General features: G+C 50.9%; 1 protein-coding gene across 1 annotated transcript; it reads left to right on the forward strand.

The window, feature by feature from the left end:
• Positions 1–4,522: 4,522 nt before the first annotated feature.
• On the forward strand, positions 4,523–18,402 carry CSDC2 (cold shock domain containing C2). Its single transcript, XM_074227049.1, has 4 exons — positions 4,523–4,678; positions 15,519–15,817; positions 17,592–17,714; positions 18,226–18,402. Exons 2-4 carry the CDS (start codon positions 15,639–15,641, stop codon positions 18,386–18,388), a joined length of 465 nt encoding a protein of 154 aa, XP_074083150.1. The 5' UTR covers positions 4,523–4,678; positions 15,519–15,638; the 3' UTR covers positions 18,389–18,402.
• Positions 18,403–20,038: the final 1,636 nt, after the last annotated feature.

Raw genomic sequence — 20,038 nt, forward strand, 5'->3', positions numbered from 1 at the left:
TGAAGTAGGTGAGGTGAGGGAGGGAGGTCAGGCTGGAGACCAGAGTCAAACCTGCTTCTTCCATGGACCCAGGAGCTGAGGCCAGCATCCCTTGGGAAGCAGCCCAGCAGCACAGTCTATCTGCTCACAGAAAACCAGGGCTTTGCTGCCCTGGAGAGGAGGGGTCTGGGCTCAGCCAGCTCCTCCCTCTCTGGGTGACCCTGAACAGATCCCTTCACAGCTCTGGCTTGTCTCATCTCTAAAGGGAGGAAACTGGGGCTCCTTATAATCCATATTACAAATTCATTGGTTTTTGAAAGCCAAGTATCTTATCTGATGCATTTCCCTGATAGTTCATTTATTTATTTATTTATGTCCCCAACTACATACAAAGATGGTTTTCAACAATCATTTTTATAAGATTCAGGGTTTCACATTTTCCCCTTCCCTCCCCGCCCTCGTCAGAAAGCAACCTGATGTAAGTTCTACATATAATGATGTTAAACATATATCACATTAGTCAGGTTGTGAAGGAATAAAATCAAACGGGGAAAAAACCAAGAGAGGGGAAAAATAGAGAAACTAGCCTGCTTTGGTGGCCATTCAGACTCCGGACTTCCTCCTCTGGCTGTGGATGCTATTTCCCCTCACAAATCCTTTAGAGTTGTCTTTGTGGTACTGTTGAGATGAGCAGGGCCCTCATAGTTGACCATCACCGTGTTGCTGTTAGGGTGTCCAGTGTTCTTCGGGTGCTGCTCACTTCACTCAGCCTCAGTTCATGGAAGTCTTTCCAGGCTTTTCTGAAGTCCCATCCCTCGTGATCTCTTTCAGAACAATAGCATGTCAAACCTTGATTCTGATGAGGGGTCCCTAGGTCTCCCTAGGGCCATTTCCAGGGGGTCCTTTGGCAAAAAAAGGCCAACCCCAACCTGGACTGTGCTAAGGTCCCTTCCAGCCCAACCTGGACCTGCTGCTGGCCAGCTCTTCCTCCATGTCCTAGGGAGCCAGGCAGGCTGGGCTAGGCTTAACCACAAAGAAATGCTGCCATTCAACCAGCTAGAAACCAGTCCTGGTGGGAAGAGCCTGGGTGTCAACTTGGGGTTGGGGACTGGGAACCAGACCTCAAATTTCATTTATATGATGAACTCCTAAAGAGGAAATATCCCCCATGGAGGCAAGTCTGCACCCACTCTACCATGGAGGTGCTTCAAAACTGCCCAGATCTTGGTTAAGCCTCTCTCAAGGGGGCATTAGCATGTAGGCACTGCCTCAATGTCAGCTATCATTATTATCATGATTACAGTAAAGTGGCAAAGAGCCAGTCCATGCCTCACCGGGGTCAGATATACCACATAAACAGAATCCTGGCACACACAGAATTTTTCTGGCCCCCTATTTGGCAGATGAAGGAAGGAGCCATGCTGCCTTTGACCCATGCCAGATGAGAGGGTGACCCCAGAATGTGTCTGGTTCTTCCGGGGCTTCCCAGCCTTCTCCAACCCATTAGTGAGGCTCTGCCTTTCACTGAGATCCCCTCCTGTCAAGTCCCCCGTTCCCAGGCAGAGCATCTTGTTACTCAGCCTGCCTGCTGCGTGGGTGCTGGCCGCTAGTTGATTTCCTGAATGAACAGATGAGCTCCTTTCTTCTATACTCAGCATCAGAATCCTTCGACTCACTCAGGAACCTTCTTCATTCATGGCTCTGAGACACAAGAGCTCCATAACCTTTCCTCATGGCTCTCCGAGAAATCTCGGATGGATGCGGACAGGGGAGCTGCTGTCTCCTCCATGCTGTGTGGACCGCAGTGGAGCTGAGGGAAGGCCCTTGAGCCCATCAAATGAATAATCCTGGGAAGGGGAGGCAGAACAGGGAAGGAGCATGACCCCCTGACCTCTGCCCTGCTCTCTCCATTCTGGAGATCACTTTTAGGGAAGAATATGACAAAATGGTGGCCGGGTTGGTGAAGGAACTCAAAGCCAGACCCTTGAGGAGTGCTTGAAACATCATCCAGCCTAAACACTTTAGGGAGGATCATATAATCACTGCCTCCAGGTGAGGAAAGGGTTGTACTTGTGCTGCTCACTTCACTCAGCCCACTAACTCCTTCCAAAGTTTCCTAATGGTTAGTGCCTTCTTAAGCACCTACTGTTTTCCAGGCACGGTGCTATGAGCTGCCTATACAAAGAAAGGCAAAAGAGAGGCAGTGCCTGCCCTCTAGGAGCTCATAATCAAATATAACATGCAAACAACTATGAACAAACAAATTATATATAAGAAAGATAACAATAAAGAGAGAGAAGGCTCTAGAATAAGAGGCTTGGGAAGGGCTTCCAAAAGGTGGAATTTTCGTAGGGACTTGCAGGAAGCCAGGGATACCAGCAGGGGGAGGGGAGGAGGAAGAGCATTTCTGACTGGGAGAAGAGCCAGGGAAAAGGTCCTGAGTCAAGAGATGGAGGGGGACAGAACAAGTTTTCAAGTAGCAAGCAATCAGTAGGCATTGATTAAGCTCCCACTGTATACAGACTTTGCGCAAAACAATGGAAATACTAATTAAAAATGGGATAGTCTGTGCTCAGAGATCACGCATCCTGCTAGAAAGATTTGGGATTTTCCTAAATAAAGGCATAAAATCTATTAGTGATTTCCAGAGGGATATGAACAATTGGGGGGGGGGGAATCAGGAAAGGGCACAGCCTTGGGAGGAGATCCTGGGGGTTCCAAGAAGTGGAGGTGAGGAGAAGGAATATGTTCAGTATGGGGACAGACATACTAGTGGGGCAAAGGCAGAGAGGCAGAGATGGGATATTGGGTGGGGGAGAGGATGGGATGCCAGTTTAACCTGAGTAGGGGATATATGAGGGAGAGAGCAGCCTACAAGGTGGGGCTGAGGCCAAGTTGTGAAGGGCTTTAGATACCTTTAGACAGGAATTCATACCTGGCACCAGGAAACACAGGAGTTTTTAGAGCAGAAGAATAACTTGGTTAGATCTATGTTGAGGGATAGCGATCTGACAGTTGTGAGGAGGATGGATCAGAGACCAAATGGGAGGCTACTTCAGGAGTGCATTTCAGAGGTGATAGGCACGTGACCTAAGCTGATAGCCAATGTCAGTGGAGAGAAAGGGATAGAGAGGAGAGATGTTGTGGAGGAATGACTAACTAGATTTGGTAACAGATTGGATGTGGGGAATGAGGGAGAAGGAAATATAGAGGATGGTTTTAGTTATAAAACTGGGCACCCCAGAAAAATGGGAATACCCTGATCAGAAATAAGGATGCTAGTTAAAAGGAGGGATGGGTGTAGGGTTGAAGAGACAGAGGGACACGTTTCAGCTCAATGTAAAGGGAAAATCCGTAAAATAAAGGTTGTTTCCAAATGGTCTGGGCTTCTTAGGAAGCCAGGCAGGTCCTTATAAGTAGAGGCTGCTTGGTCTTTTATCTGGAATGTCATAGAAGAGATATCTATTTGGGGACAGGTTGGCCCAGATGTCTTCAGAGATTTTCCAGTTCGGAGTATCTTTGGTTCTCAGATCTGATGCCCCAGATAAGTAAATACAGGCTATCATACAAAATAAACATAAAGCAATTTCAGAGTAGAAGGCACTAACCATTAGGAGACTTTGGAAGGAGTTAACTCTTGAATTGGTCCCTGAAGGAAGTTCTTGGGTGCAGCCATATCTCCTTATACCCAATGATCCACCCATACCTCATTACATCCGATGGTTCACCCATGTCTGTTTAGATCCAATGGTCCACCCATGTCTCTTTAGACCTTGTGGTCCACCCATGTCTCTTTAGACCCTATGGTCCACCCATGTCTCTTTAGACTTTATGGTCCACCCATGTCTCTTTAGACACTATGGTCCACCCACGTCTCTTTAGACCCGATGGCCCACCCAAGTCTCTTTAGACCCGATGGCCCACCCATGTCTCTTTAGACTTTATGGTCCACCCATGTCTCTTTAGACACTATGGTCCACCCATGTCTCTTTAGACCCTATGGTCCACCCACATCTCTTTAGACCCGATGGCCCACCCAAGTCTAAAGAGACCAGTAGTCCATCTTCATGATAATATTTCAGAGCATGTGACAAGCAGGCTCCGCCCTGCTGCAGCCGGGGTGAGGATTACTGGACATTCTGGTACCATAACCTCATAACTTCTCCCTTCTCCACTGCAGCTAATTAGCACAAAGTTTAGCGTCTTCCTTCATCTAACCTGCTGAATTATACACGACTCATGCAATAAAAGCCATTTTTCCAAAAAAAACACCTCAGAGTCCCGAAGATGTTCCTTCCATGTGTCACTGGTGACCAAGTCACTGAGTGGCCCCATCACCCTGCTCCAGGGGCTGAGGATGCCCCAGAGGCTTATGGGGCGGCTCCTTTTCTGGCTCCATCAGCACCCTGGGTTGGAGAAGGACAAGAAAGGTCCTGATGTCTCTTTAAGCCGGAGTCCAAGTTCCCATCCTAATCCCTCCCACCTGCTCTCTACTCGGCCCCCTGACGTCAGGAGGAAGGAGTGGATGTGTGTGAGTGTGAGTTCATGCTCTGGGGTGCTGCATGCTCTCACACACACACACACCACACACACCCCAAATAGCTTAAGTCCATCTTTGGCCTGCCAGCTCTCAGAAACAGGGGGCCAGAAGAAGACGAAGGGGAAAGCTTCCCAAGGCAGGCGGACCCCGCAGCCCAAGGTAAACCAGCAGCTGGGGATGGGTGACCATTGGCACTGATGGGGAGACCAGGGGGTGGGGGCAGGGAGACCGGCTCCTTGAGGGGAGGTGAGAAGGAATGTCTATGGGACGAGTCCCCAGGGAGCCAGGAGGGAAAGCCCCTCCCCATCTTTCTCCCTGTCCCCCCCACCCCCCAGGTTTCCTTTAGGAGCAGAATTGTGTGTGTCTGTCTCAGATGGACGCCGGGCAGCTGGTTGGAGGGCTGGGGTGTAGGCTTGGGATGAGTCAGGAGTCCCCTTCTCCCTGAGAAAGGGGCAAGCACCAGGCGATGCTAAAAATCCTGGGGGGCGGGCGGTGGAGGAGGGGAAGGGTTGTAATTGTTCTTTTCTACTAAGGGTGAATTCAGGGCTCCTGAATTCGGAGCTTAGGGGGAGGGGCAGATGGGGAGGCCCCTCGGGCTCAGAACTAGGGACTGAGGCACTGCTTGTTCTTGGGGGGGGGTAATTGGGGCAATTAGCGGAGAGCAGAGATGACTCCATATTATTCCGTCCTTGGAACACCCGCCCCAGCCTGGTGGAGGTGGCCTCTCTCCTAATACAGTGGTCTCCACGGACCACAGGGATGCTTTTCTCGGCTGCTTTTCACCTTGGGAGCCACAGGGGTTCAGTTCTCCTCGGAGACATGACGGAGCCCCCCCCCCGTGTTCCCCAGAGCGTACCCCGGTGGGATCAGCCTTTAGGACTAAGAGTCTGGGTACTTGTGAGCTGAGCATCTGACTTGGGGAGGAAGGGTGCTCATGTCCACGAGGAGCCAGTGCGGGCAGAGAGAGAAAGGGGCATTCGTTGGCTTCTCCTGAGGAGAGAGTGTTCCAACAAAGCTTGTGAGACCTCAGAGAAGAAAGGGAGAGAGACAGAGACAGAGACAGAGACGGAGAGACACAGAGAGACAGACAGACAGAGAGAGAGAGAGAGAGAGAGAGAGAGGCAGACGGACAAGCAAGCAGGCAGAGAGAACAATAATGAGCCTAGTCTGGCTATTGATGTGACAGATCTGTCTAAGGGGGGTGGGGGGAGGAGGAGGAAGTGGGATGTGGGGGGAGGGCAACCTCTTTATTTAACCCTATACATTTGCAGCCCATTGCCTCACACCAGACTGGTTACAATCTATTAGGGTAATCACCCTGGGAAACAGCAGGCTCCTACTCTGACGGGGGATGGAGGTGGTTGCTTTTCCTCCCCGGACCACGCTTCCTCCATCTCTGCTGTCTTTCCTACTCCCGAATTGTACCCACCTCTGCTCCCTTCCCAGTACCCCCTTACCTTGTCTTCTCCCATCTCGAGAACATCCAAATCTCTCCCCCCCCCCCAACCCCACCTCTTTTCAATCCCTTTTTCCCTTCTCCACCCCTCAGCCCAGCAAATTAAAGGAGGTAAAGCAGTGACTGAGGCTGGGCTTGGGAGGCTGGGGGGGCGGTGCCTCCCTTTCTAATGAATTGTAGAGTCCAGGACAGGCTTCTTTAGCCCCAAGCCAGGCCAGGCCAAGAAGATTTAGGGGAGGAGCTGACAAGCCTTTATTGAGTTCTGTGGAATGTTCCAGGGATGCTCATTTTAAGGGAAGAAGGAGATCCTCAGGGGTGGTTGATAAGGGTGGGGACTTGGAATGTCTCCTTCTCACAGGCTGGTAGAAAGGCTTGGAAATGCCGATCTCCTGTGGAGATCTGAATCAGGCCTGGGGGGGGGGGGCAAGCAACCATGGAAGAGAAAACCCTGAACTCCTTCGAGTCGACCAGCGGGGGTAGGGCCACTCCGCCTCCTCAAAGATGAGAATTGGAGGGGGGTGGGTGAGCCCCCGTGGAAGGGCGAGGACACAAGAGGGCCATGTTTGCCTGGCAGCTGAGAGCACAAAAGTGGTCCATGAGAGTGGGTGGGGGCTCCTTCCTCTCCATCACTCCAGACCAGGAAAATGGGCTCTCTCCATTGGAGTTTCAGAGACTAGGGACAAAGGAACACAGCAGAGGGTGATGGGAATCGGGATACAGGATACCCGAGGGCCTCGGAGCACATCATTTCATTCCTCTGGGCATTAGGCTCCTCATCTCTAAAAGAATGCCCTCTGGGGTCCCTCTAGTTCGAAGGCCCTGCAGTTTGGAGAGTGGACAGTGGGATCCCAGAGTTCAGAGGAGATGGCCCTGGGCCTCCATCTCCATCCCAAAGGAGCAGAATTAAGTCCATCCTATGAATGGCCGAGAACTTTGTTCTAGATTCTCTGTATTATAATACATATCACAACAATAATAGCAATGATTCTTTCCCAAGTTGTTTCAAGAATAAAATATCCATAAAGCAGCTTATCAACCTTATATCACTCTATGTGAGCTATTTTTAATAGTCTATGTTGTTACTGAACGTTCTTAACGTTAACATTCTTAATATCGGTATGAATTAATAATACCAGCTTCCATTTCTATGGATGGAGTCAAATGGTGCCTTAATACAATCAGGATTTGAGCTCAGATCAAGCCTTAGCTCCTCCCTAGCCGTGCCATCCTGAGCAGGTCCTTTACCCTTCTCCCTTCGCCTCAGTCTCCTCATCCATAAAATGAGGATGAACACGGGATTATCCTGAGGGTGGAATGAGATAGCATTTGTAAATGTTTGCATCACAAACCTTACCAAACCACCTTAAAACCTATACATACTATCGATACTATAAGGTTTGTGAAGAAAAGGGCTCAGAAGCTCAGAGAGGCTCACACAGCCGGTCCATGCTAGAGTTAGGATTTGAACTCAGGTCTTCTAAGCTCTCCTCATCCTGCCGTTCCCTTCTCAGATTCTATTAGCCAGGGCACAGAGGAAGCCCAGGTGCCGAGCCCACAGGTTGAACAAGGAGACCCCAGGTTTCAGCTCCTGCGGCGATGCTTACTCATGTAGCTGCCACCTCCCCTCCACAAAGGGAACTTGATTGTAACTAGGTCACCTTCAAAGCCAGGAGATGCTTCTGGCTCTGATTATATTTTTAAGATGAAACTGCAGGACTGGGCCTGCCAGAAGATGAGAGACAAAGGGGAAAAGCAAGGGGAGCCTCCTGCTCCCCTGGGCCAGCCAGAGGACATTCGTGGGACTTTGGGAAAAGCCCCTCTCCTTGCCTAGGTCCTTCATTCTGGTTATTTTTGTATTTTTGCACAAGCGTGTTGTTACCCCTCAATGATGTCAGCACCGGGCCGTGCCCTGCTCGCCACGGAGGGGTGCTTGCTTTCTTATTGGTGTTATTTTTAAGGCACAGAGATTGCAAGTGACTCATTCAAAGTTCCTGCCTGAGTCACCAGAACAGAACCTAGAAGTCCTGATTATCTGGTCCGCCCAGAGTGGGGCTTGAGTGCCCATGGCCAGAAGCCCAGAATCTGATCTGGGCCAGGTCACCTCCCCTCATTCCTCAGTTTCCCCCTCTGCTCCCTAATCCTTGTGAGAGCTGAGCCGGAGGACTTTTGGCTCCCGCCCCAGAGGTAGAGTCTCTAGCTAAAGTCCTGCCCTTTGTTTTTAGCCCCTGATCTCAACTTGTATGTGCTTAGATGTGAATGGGTGTGCACGTGTGCGTGGGTCTACACAGAGAGGGATGTTCACACAGGTGGAGCTGTTTACTTGGGCAGGCAAATGTGTCTCTTGTTCTAGCCATAGACACATTCACACACACATACATATGAGTGTATAGAGAGAGGGGGAGAGACAGAGACAGAGAGACAGAGACGGAGAGAGAGAGAAGAGAGACAGAGAGATGGAAAGACAGAGAGACAGAGGGAGAGAGAGGAGGCAGAAAGGGAGGAAGAGAGAGAGAGAGAGATAGAGAGACACAGAAAGACAGAGAGACACACACACACAGAGAAAGACAGACAGACAGAGACAGAGAAAGAGAGACAGAGAGATAGAGGGAGAGCGAGAGACAGAGACAGAAACAGACAGAGACAGAGAGAGGAGAGAGAAAGAGACAGGGAGACAGAGAGAGACAGAGACACAAGACAGAGACAGACAGAAGGAGAGAGAGACACAGAGAGACAGAGAGAGACATTCACACAAATGTGTCTATACACTTATGTATGTGAAGCTATGTCTACACTTAATACATGCACACACACACACACACACACACACACACACACACACACACACACACAAACACCAGCAGGACTGGACCCTGGGGTGCCACAGCCCACCAGGCCCTTCTCTCTGCTGCAGTCTCTCCAGGTGGGTCCAGGCCAGCACTTGTGGCTCCTTTCTCACTTGGCCTGGGTTCCCCCCTGCGTCAGGATCTTTCCCAGGGAGCCCCATCTTCTCACTAAATGGGAAAAGCAGTGAAGCTTCAGACTGGGTGCTTGTCCTTCAGCCTCTCTACATGTCTGTGTGTGTGTATATGCACACACACAGACATGTATAACACACACATACACATGCACACTCTCAGTGTATTGGAAGGAGCATAGTGTTTGGAGAGAATCCATGAAGCCTGGGTTTGAATTCTGACTCTACCATTTACTAGCCCTATGACTTTGGGCAAAGTCTTAGCCTCCCCAGGTCTCTGCTTCCTCCTCTCCAAGATGAAGGGGCTGGATGAGTTGGCCTTTGAGGAGTCTGTCAGTCTGCCTCTAGGAGAAGGTCATCCGTGCCCTGCTCCAGGGGCACCTGGCATTTCTTAGCAGATCTTTCCTACTCAGCCCAAAATAGACCAAAGTCACCAAGTGAGATCAGTGGCGCACACCTGCTCTCAGTCCCACTGGGCAAAATGAGCTTTTTCATCCTCTTCCATCAGCACAGGGTCCCATGACAATTCATCAGAGACTGGCCAAACCCTCCTCTCCCCTCTGATCGAGCCTGGGGGCCAGGGCAGTGACTGACCAGGGAATCCAGGACGGAGAAGAGACTTTTATCTCCTAGCTCTGCCCTCATCATATAATAATAAGTGCTCAGATTTCTCGTCTGCCTTATTGCTTGCAAAGCTTTCCTCATCATAATCCTGTGAAATATCTCAGTCTCAGTTACATTATCTACATTTTAAAGATCATGAAACTTGGACTCAGAGAGGCTGAGGAAATAGCCTAGGGCCACACAGTTAGGATCATGGGATATAGGAATGGAAAGAACACTAGAGGCTATTTATGAGACAACCTCTGCCATTTTCTAGATGAGGAAAGGTGACTGGCCAAGATCATTTAGATAGCCATTTATAGAGCTAGGCTCCCGACTCCCAATGCAAACCTCTCTCCCCTGGGATGCTGCGCCTCTATCTTACCAGAATGCTCTCCAGCAGATTGCATTCTGTGGGTTGGAGGGGGCTCTTATGCTTTCCTGGGGCTTCATGCCTTGGGACAGTGAACTCAAAGTCCATTCATGCTTGGTTTCTCCTCCTTGCTGACCTATCCTGTTGGAAGGAACACATTCCTCTTCAGCCCTTCCTTGGATACCAGTGACTTTTCGGCATTGAGTCTTTGGAAAAGAATGGGGTGATTTTTGTCCTCAAGACTTTGGAAAAGGAAGGAGTGATTCCGCCCTCTTCCTTCTCCATCAGTTTTCCCCCTCAATTAGAAAAAAAAAGTGTTTGCTCTGTGTTTCTCATGGCAAGTGAGTATAAAGAAAAACCAAGATCCTGAGCTTTTGGCTTTGGAAATCAGAGGCTCACACTGAATCAGAGCTAGAAACAACCAGAGGCCATCTGGTCTGATGCCCTCATTTTTACAGAGAAAGAAACTGAGACTTAGGCAGGACGAGCATTTTGTTAGGCAGAAGTTGAACTGGGGGACCCTGCCAATGAGGGCACTGCTTCCTTCCCTTACCTGGTACTGTCTCTTACATCCCCCCCCCCCCAGGGATGGGACACTTTCCTGAACTTCAGAGATACCTAAATCATAGCCTGTGCCCTTCACTGACCAGGGAATCAGAGGACCTGGGAACAGATTCTTACTAGCCACGTGACCCAGGGCAAACTTTTTATTACTTCTGGACCTCAGTTTTCTCATCTATAAATGGGGGCAAGGATACATGGATTACTTGTTGCACAGAAAGGTTGTTAAACATACACCTGGTAAGATGGAAAATGCTAGAGAAATGGGAACGTATTATGATAAACTCCAGCTGGGGGGAACCCCAGTCATCTGTTGTTCTGTTTACCCAAGGGATGAGTACAAACCTCTTATAAGTTCTTTCCTGGAGTAGAGGAAGAAGGTGCCCAAAGACTGAAGCCCAGGGGATTCTTATTTTAATAGGTATTCCCTAGTTGAGAAGGGAAGAGAATTGACATGTCATCTGTCCTCTGAGATCTTGGCCAAGTTTCCTTTGGAAAACTCCAGCTTTGTAAAATAGGTTAAGGCACTTCAATTCTTATTGGTTTGACTTGATTTCCCTGTAGTACAGAGAAGGGGATCATTACCCTCCTGGAGGCCAGAAGTGATAGGAACAGAGACTGTGCCAGTCCCATATGTAGGGGAGAACCAACAGATCTAGGACAGTGAAGGAGCCCTCAGGAGGGCCAGAGTTAGGCTCCTTCCTGCCTGGACAGTGTCCATCAAAAGAAATGCTTTTAACTTGGGTTCTATGAACTTATTGAAAATAAATGTGTTGGCGCAGTGGATAGAGCACTGGCCCTGGAGTCAGGAGGACCTGAGTTCAAATCAGGTCTCAGACACTTAATAATGACCTAGCTGTGTGGCCTTGGGCAAGACACTTAACCATATTGCCTAGCAAAAACTAAAATAAATAAATAAACAAACAAACAAACAAATAGATAGATAAATAAATAAATAAATGTGTGGGGGCAGCTATGTGAATAGAACACTGGCCCTGGAGTCAGGAGGACCTGAGTTCAAGCCAGCCTCAGACAATGAATACTTACTTAGCTATGTGACCTTGGGCAAATCACAGCCTCCTTGTCTTGCAAAAAATAAAAAATAAATGTGTGTATATGTTTATATATATATATATATATATATATATATATGTATATTTACATAACTGTATTTCAACATAATTAATTTGTTTATAATCTGTATTTTATTTGGTGAATTTGAAAAACTTGATTTGGAGAACTATTGTCCTATCGGCTTCATCGCCTTTCCCAAGGGGTCTGCTACAGACAAAAAGAAGCAGAATGACCCCTGTATTCAAATCTCCAATCATCTCCTAAAGTCCTATTTCTAGCTAGTGTCTCTGAGTTATTTCTGGCATCCACAGTCCACCCCCCTTCTCCAAAGCAGAAAATGAAGACACTTCACCAAAGCCAGCTAATCTGCCCCCAGTCATGCAGCTAGCTCTGGGGACTCCAAATCCAAGAAGACTCTGGTAAATGGGCTTTTTGTCTCTGATCTGGCAATGGCAGCCACAGACCGAGAACAGCGGAGGCGGTCCGTGTAGAAATCTAGAACTTTCAGATGACCTGAGCCAAAATACTGGCCTTTTCCTGTTTCCTTGGCACCTTGAATGATTTGTCCGATCTCAAAGCACTTTTCAAAGCTGTATCTCAGTCCGAGCCTCCTCCTTAGTCTCACCTGCTAGAGCCAGTGCTGCATTGCAGGGAAAGGGGGTGGTGTGATGGCAAAGGCAAATCTGTGGGTGAGAACCCTTGGGGGAACCCGGGGAGGGCTAGGGTTAGGTGGGGAGCTGTCCCTGGTTCTGCTCCGGCTCTGCCCGGATCCCCAAGGTTAAAGGGCTGAAGCAGCCATCTTTCTAGTCCGTGAGATTCAGGTCGGCCCCACAGCCCCCAGAGTCCTTCAGTCTATCTCCTCAATCTGAGGCCGGCGGCCTGGTTGGTGGCCAGGGGGACCGGCAGGGGAGAGGCCAGAGGACAGAATGGGAGGGTCTGTGTGTTGGCTTGCTGTTCAACAGCTCTTGTGGAGGGAGGCGGCCAACCAAGGCCCTAGGCCGCTTTGTAGAAACCATGAGATCGCTGATGGTTCCTTGATCCCTATAGTGACAGTGGTTCCTTCATCACCACCCTGGGAGAGAGATGGCAAACCAGTTGTCACCCCCCCCCAATCTCCCACCCCCACCAACTTCAGGAGATGAGACCATCCTCCCCAAGTGGTCTTATTATCTCCTTGGATGACCATAGTCAGAGAAAGAAGTCGGGGAGTTGGAGAAACATTGGGTGATGGTATAATTGTTTGGAACTTTTTTCCCCTGGGGAAAGTGATCATACTTTACATCACCCACCCACCCCAGCTGGAGGGAAATTGGGACTGAAAAGGATCCATGGATCCGAACCTGTCTCCCACTATCCTGTTCCACCTTGGGGTGGGGAGCTGGGGTGTCCTGAAGGTTGCTCTGGAAGGAGCAAAGGGGAGGGGTATTGAGGAGGGAACTGAAAGCTTTTCAAGCAAAAGAGACAGGAAGGGTTCCACAGGACAGAGGCCAGGAGGCCCTACCTGCTGGGACCGGGGTCTCCATTCTATCAATCTCCAGGAGCTCCAGGGTTGTCAGTATTGAAGGGAGAGGGGTGGGAAACTGAGGCTTGACACCAGGACAAGCTATTTGCCTGAGGGCACAGAAGTACCATGGATCTTCTCCTTCCAAATCCAGGGTCCTTTTCTCCTTTCACCCTCAGACTCTAATGGAATTGCTTCCCCTTGCCCCTGGCTTAAGTCTCTTCTGGCTTACAGGCTCTGCTAAGAGGAAAAATGAGAGGGGGAGAGGAAAGGAGAGAGAGCGGAAGAGGAGACAAAGGAGGAGAGGGAGAGGGAGAAGGAGAGGAGAGTGGGGAGGAAAAGGGGAAGTAAGAAGAGGGGAAGGAAAGAGGACAAAGGAGAGGAGATGTGGGGAGGGCAAGAAGAGGAGGAGAGAAGGGGAAGAGAGAAGAGAGGATAGGAGGGGAGGGAAGGGAGAAGAAAGGCAGGAAGGAGGGGAGGGAAGGGAAAAGGAAAGGAGAAGAGGGGAGGCAAGGCAGCTGCCGGCTCCTTCTCCCTGGAGAGGCTGTCACATCTTTCACTGCTGACAGCCACTGTGGGGTTCCCAGCGAGGGCAGAGATCTGGCAGCAGAAATAGCAGTTTCTCTCTCCTGGTGGCAAGGGGTGGGAGGGGTGGGGATTGAGCTCAAAAAACCATCTGAGACTCCTAGGGCCCCACTGATGTGTGCTGTTCCCCCCCCCCATCCCCCTTGGCAAGGGTGCTGCCTCCCGGCACTGTCTGTCACTGCCTGGCACCCACGGCTGGTACCCGGGAATAGCAGTGGTAGGGGCTGGCAAGGTGGGGTCGGAGACAGCAGGGGGTGGGGGAAGTGGGGGAAGAGGAGAAGCAGATCCCATTTCCTACAAGAGAGGATGAATCCGGGCTGCGGCCAGGAACCTTCCCCATCTTATTCCCCATCTCCACAAACATTCGATTTCATGTGGTGAGGAAGAAAAGGAGGTTAGGCAGGAGGAAAATTACTCTTAGTGGCAGCTGAGAGACAAAGCTGGAAGGAAGCCCGAGCTGGGCAACCCTCCAGGCTGCTGGGGGGCTGGTGGGTAGGCCGAGGGCAGCCAGCGTCCATGAATGACAGATCACTGTGGTCCCTGAATCTTTTATGCAGGCAGCTGTGAGAAGTTGAACAAAGTACCATCGGGCTCTCTTCTGCCAGGCCTTCTCCCATCAGGCCATCGGTCAGATCTGTGTCTCTCAAGAGAAGTCTACACAGTAGCCTCTTGAAAGGGTTGGAGTGGAAGAACATGTTCTTGCCTTCTCATCCTGCCGGGTCTATACACTCCTTGGGAGACAGGGGTCAGGGCCACCCTCCTCTTGCCTCCTGCTTTTCTTCCAAGGCAGCCCGGGTCCCATCTCCCCCAGAGGGAAGGTGTGACCTCTCTCTCCTCTCATCCCTGAGCATTGATCTCCCCTACCCTGACCATATGACCAAATTGTCTTTCCCCTTGCCCCCCCCCCAATGACTGTAAGGCCCGTAGGCCGGTCTGACCTCCATGGGGCCCAAGGTTTGCAGGCACCTGCCAGGGAAAAGTTCCTGAGCTGCATTTGTTCTTCCTGGGGCCCAGGAGCCAAGATTTGGGTTCAAATTCAACTCTGCCTCCATCTGGATGACCCAGACCTCCTCGGGCCTCAGTCTCTTTCTTTGGAAATCTCTGGCTTCTCAAGTCCCTCCTCGCTTCTAAGGCTGTGAATCTATCATCGATGAATAATATTAATCTCTTATCCCAAATAGCCACTGGCATTTCTGTGTAGGCACTTTACAGACATCATCTTACTTGAGCTCCCAACTCATCTTGTCTTGTCGCTGAGGCAGATACTGCAGATTTGGCCCATTTTTCAGAGGATCACTAAGGTTGGGAACTTGCCCAAGGCCACCGACAGTAACCTACAAAGTGGTTCTCCAAATCCAGGTCTCCTGGGTCCAAATCCAGGATCAGCTAGCTGCTTAGGCTGAGACCATGGCCCCAGGGTCCCAGGGCCCCAGGATAGAGACTCCATCCTTCCCTATCAGCTGGAGGGCAGGACTGCTGGAACAAGGGAAATTCAGGGTGTCTATCCCAGAGGCAGTGCCCAGCTTTGGGCAACAGCATGTGGCCAACTGCCAACAGTGCCCATCTTGGGTAATCAGTGCGTGGCATCCCTTCAAGGTGGGTGGCAGGTGTATATGGAAGGGACTCTGGACAAGGTCATGGGCAGTGGGTTGGTGCCAACCTCTCCTCCCTTCCTCCCAGTCCAGTAACTGCTCAGCCCCTTCAACTTCTCCCTGGCTTGGTGCTGACTCAGGAGAGTGTTACCTCCTGACTCACCTTGTCCCTGAGGAATCCAGAGTAAGGACTAAGGCAGTCCAGTCCTCCCCCTCAGCTTCAGCCAAATCTACTTGCTTCCTATTGTTCCTCTGATGATCTGTGTCTCTTCCCTTTTAGATTGAAGCAGAGAAGCTTTGGGGGGGTCCTTTGGTCTTCTACTGATTTCTGCTTTCCCAAGTTTTCTCCCCCATTGGTTCCACTCCCCGAGGACGCACCTGTCTACTGGACTTCTCCGTCATGTCCTCTGAGCCCACCTCGCCCCCGGTAGTGCCACCTTTGCACTCCCCCAAGTCCCCTGTCTGGCCCACCTTCCCCTTTCATCGTGAAGGAAGCCGGATCTGGGACCGGGGTAGCAGCCTCCTGCTCAGAGACCTGCCCAGCCCCCTCCCCACCAAGAGAACCAGGACTTATTCCGCGTGAGTAGACAGACTGGCCAACCCCAAGACCCCTTGCCCCTGGAAGTCTGGGGAGGAAGGGGAAAAGTGTTGAGTCTAGAGTTCGGGGGATGGACTAATGGAACCCCCCCACCTTCCAGTCTGGGAGTATTTCTTGGAAACCGAGGTCATTGCTAGGGCTCTGGAGTCAGGTCCAGGGGTAGAATATGGGAAGGTGATTCTGGGATGGGACCCTAGAGACCATCCTGACCAAGAGGAGAAAGCAGAGATCCAAGGGATTCCTTGGCCACTGACTTTCCTTCTAGCCCCAAAATGTTCTGAAAGCCCCTGATGACCTCCATCCCTGGAAGCTCCATTCTGCTCATTCCATAGTCTCTCTGAATAAAATCAGTGAATCAAGAAACATTTATTAAACACCTACTATGTTCTATGAACATAGTACAGAGACCAAAAAAAAGTTTCTGCCCTCATGGATTCTCCAGAATACAAAAGTAAAAGTTGCTCCATTTGATGCATCTTCCTACTCCTGCCCCAGACTCGGGGTTCAGGGCTCATCTCTGGCAATGGGGCTCATAGAGATTGGGTACCTACAGGTCCTCCTGGACCTCAACCCATCAATGAACAAGCATTCATTCTGTTTAGTATGTGCTAAGTGGTAGACATACAAAGAAAAATGAAAGCAGTCCTGCCTTCAAGAAGCTTGTTTTTAAGGGGGCACATAATCCAGATGAAAGAGAGCCTATAAGAGGGGAGGGGCCCTTGGAGGAGACAGGATGGCAGCTCTTGAAGGAAGTTGGGTTCTGGGAGTCTGAGGTTGGGAGGGAGAGCCTCCAGGAATGAGAGATTGACTGACCCCCAGTGAAAATACAGAGATGAAGGAAGGAGCTTGGGGTTCAAGAGCCCCAAATAGGTCAATATGGAGGCTGTGGAGAAGAATAAACTTGAGGAGACTAGAAGGTCAAAAGAGTCATTTTAATGAGCTTTAAATGCCAAAGGCCTTTATATTTGACTCTGTAGGTGATAGGAGCCATTAAGCTTTGTGGGGGTGGGGGGGAGGGTTAATATTCCAGACCCAGACATTACAAAACTATCTTGGCAAGTGATGGAAGATGAGTTGGAGTGGGGAGGGAAGCCAATTAAAGTCCATTCCAATAACCTGAGGTTAGAGGTGATGATCAATGCAGTGAGTGTGTGAGTGTGTGAGTGGAGAAGCTATAGAGAGAGGAGGAAATTACAAAATCCAGCAGCTTATTAGAAACATGGGCTGGGCAAAAGAAAGGGGCTGAGAATGATGGGAAGGTGGGGAACCTGGAGGACCAGGGGGTATTGAAATCTGGAAAGTGGGAAGAGTCCCAGAGAAGATGATCCAGTTCTGAATGTCTGTTAGGTATTGGTCATGCAGGGTTATCTACAGCTTAGGGTTGGCTAAATTGAGCTGGGGATCATCTTCGAAGAGATGATAATTGAATGCATGGGAGTTTTTAAGATGGCTAAATGAGATAATAGAGAGAAAAAAGAAAAGAGCCATCAGGACAGACCCTTAGTGGCCCCAAACCACTGAGTGAGCATTAGTCTCACACACAGGATTGGGAGGTGGAAGGAAGGGGCCTCAGTTGGTTTAGTCACCTCCTTTTCCTGAGGTTTCAGCACCCTGCCTCCACCAGCCCCAACTCACCCCAAGATTACCCAGCTAGCACATAAGACGCTTAACTGGTTTCTCTGTGCCTGGGTTCTGGAGGTCCCTCTCTCACTCCTCCCTCCCTGGTTTCCCTTTATTCTCCCTTCCTCCTTCCAGCACTGCTCGGGCTTCGGCTGGGCCTGTATTCAAGGGCGTCTGCAAGCAATTTTCCCGTTCCCAGGGCCATGGCTTCATCACGCCAGAGAATGGCTCCGAGGACATCTTTGTCCATGTCTCTGAGTGAGTCCTGGGAGGCATGGGGGGGGGGGGGGGGGGCTGGGCTCCTTTCCTTTCCAGACAAGCACTGCATTTATTTTTTTGTTTTTGTTTTTGCAAGGCAATGAATGGGGTTAAGTGGCTTGCCCAAGGCCATGCAGCTAGATAATTATTAAGTGTCTGAGGCCGGATTTGAGCTCAGGTCCTCCTGACTCCAGGGCCAGTGCTCTAGCCACTGTGCCACCTAGCTGCACAGACAGGTTCTTTTTAATGATGAATATGGTCATGCAGGGGCCACGACTGGTTGAGTCTTTTCTGCTAGGCCTGAAGCTCTGGATAGCGCCTCTGGGTCAGGAGTGGGGGCCAGGCTGGGAAGCTGCCTGCCCTCACTGCCCTCCAGCTCCCTGGGGATACTGGGCCCTTGGGTCCTGCCAGCTAGAGGAGTGGGATGGAGACTGGTTTTGGGCCCAGGGCCTCTCCCTCCCTCCCCCGGCTGAGGGCCTCACCCCTTTCTTCTCTCCCATCTGACCCACAGCATCGAGGGGGAGTATGTGCCCGTGGAAGGAGACGAGGTAACCTACAAGATGTGCCCCATCCCACCGAAGAACCAGAAGTTCCAGGCTGTCGAGGTGGTCCTGACCCACCTGGCCCCCCACACCAAGCATGAGACATGGTCTGGCCAGATCATCGGCTCCTAGGCCGCAGCACAGTGGGGGAGGGGGAGGAAGGGGGCCCCCCAGTTCGAGCCCACCTGTCCCAGGTTGGGGGAGGTGGGGCGAGTGAGGGGGAGCCCACCTGGGGTTGGGGAAGAACTCAGAGGGAAGAGAGAGAGAGCAGGGGGAGAGTCGGGGGCAGCGCACTGCCAGGCTCTGGTGATTGTCTGCTGCCTGGGCAGTGCGTGGCCCCCTCCCAGTCCTGTGTAGCTTTTCATGTATGTGTGTTTGTGATGTTTCTCCCCATTTGTACCGTGGTCCAAGCTGTGGGGACAGATCCAGACGGAGCCGACAGACTTGGAATGAACTTCCCTCTCCTCCGCAGCCCGCCCCCTTCTCCTCTAGTCCCTGGATTCCCTAGGACCACTGGAACCGGGGATGTTAGCCAGAAGACAGACTGTCCTTCCCGTCTCTCTTCCTTCCCTCAGCCTCTCCCACAGCTTCTTTGTGAAGCCCATGGATGGGACGAATCACAACTGGAGACCCATCCTCACTTTGTCCCTGCCCCCCCTTCTCCCTTCACTCCTAGAACTAGTCCCTGGAAAATGGCAGGACTGAACCCCTGCTTCCTCTACAGCTTTCCTTGTCTCCCCAACCCCATGCTTGGGGACCTCAGTAGTTTTGGTGGACACCCCCTCTCCTAACCCTAGCGTGGAGGAGGGGTAAGCAGCATAAACAGCATCTCCCCCTCTCCCGCCACTGTCTGTCTGGGGACAGGTTGGGGGGAAGGAGGAATGCCCAGCTGTCCTCCCATCCTGGCTGCTTCTCTCTTGGCTCCCACTGAGGACTTGTACTGATCTGGGACTCCACCATGATTCTGTTCCACCCTAGGGGGAGAGTCCTGCTCAACACTGTGCCATTCCACCCCCATGTGCCCCCCATCTGAGTGCTGCTTTCCTGTCCCCCTCCAGACTGTCTCTGTAGCACTAACACTGACCTTGTCTCTTCCCTGTCTCCCCTACTTTCCCCAGTGGCTCCCCATTCCTTCAGTTGCCACACTAATGAAATACACTGTAGATACTGGTTAGATTTAGTGAGGCCAGGAGGGCAAGACAGGGGTTGGGGGGGTTATGATTGGTGCCATGCCAAGAAAGAGACAGAGGACTACCAAATCTGGGACTGGGTCTTCCTTCAGGACTCGGACTCCCATTGGGGTCTCTCAGATAAGGAAGACTGGGTGGAGTGGGGTGGGGCAGGACACCACCCAATTTTAGATCACCTGCAGGTGGTAGTAGAAACTTTCTGTTCTGAGTTGGGGACAAAGCCTTCTTCCCAGCCCTTGAGATGGTGACACAGGGTAACTTTTTTATTTGGCAGGGAGGAGCAATGTCAGAGAAAGGTATGGCACCTTAGGTTACAAAGCCCATAACTTCTCATTTGGATCCTCAGAAGGTGCAATTGTCCTCATCGGACAAGGGAATGATTTACCCAAGGTTGTGTGGCTCTTAAATGGATCTACAACCAGAGGCTAGGTCTCTGGCATCTTACCCATCATCTACTTACTAAGCTGAGCCATCTTTCTTTAGGGCCTGTTAGTTTTCTCCAATGAGGGAATTAGTAGTCAGAATGGGGTACACCCTCCCTCCTAGTCTGGAAAACCTCCCATCTTGCCCAGCTCCAACTGAGAGGGACCCC

Source organism: Macrotis lagotis, chromosome 2, assembly GCF_037893015.1.
Source record: "Macrotis lagotis isolate mMagLag1 chromosome 2, bilby.v1.9.chrom.fasta, whole genome shotgun sequence".
NCBI lineage: Eukaryota > Metazoa > Chordata > Mammalia > Peramelemorphia > Peramelidae > Macrotis > Macrotis lagotis.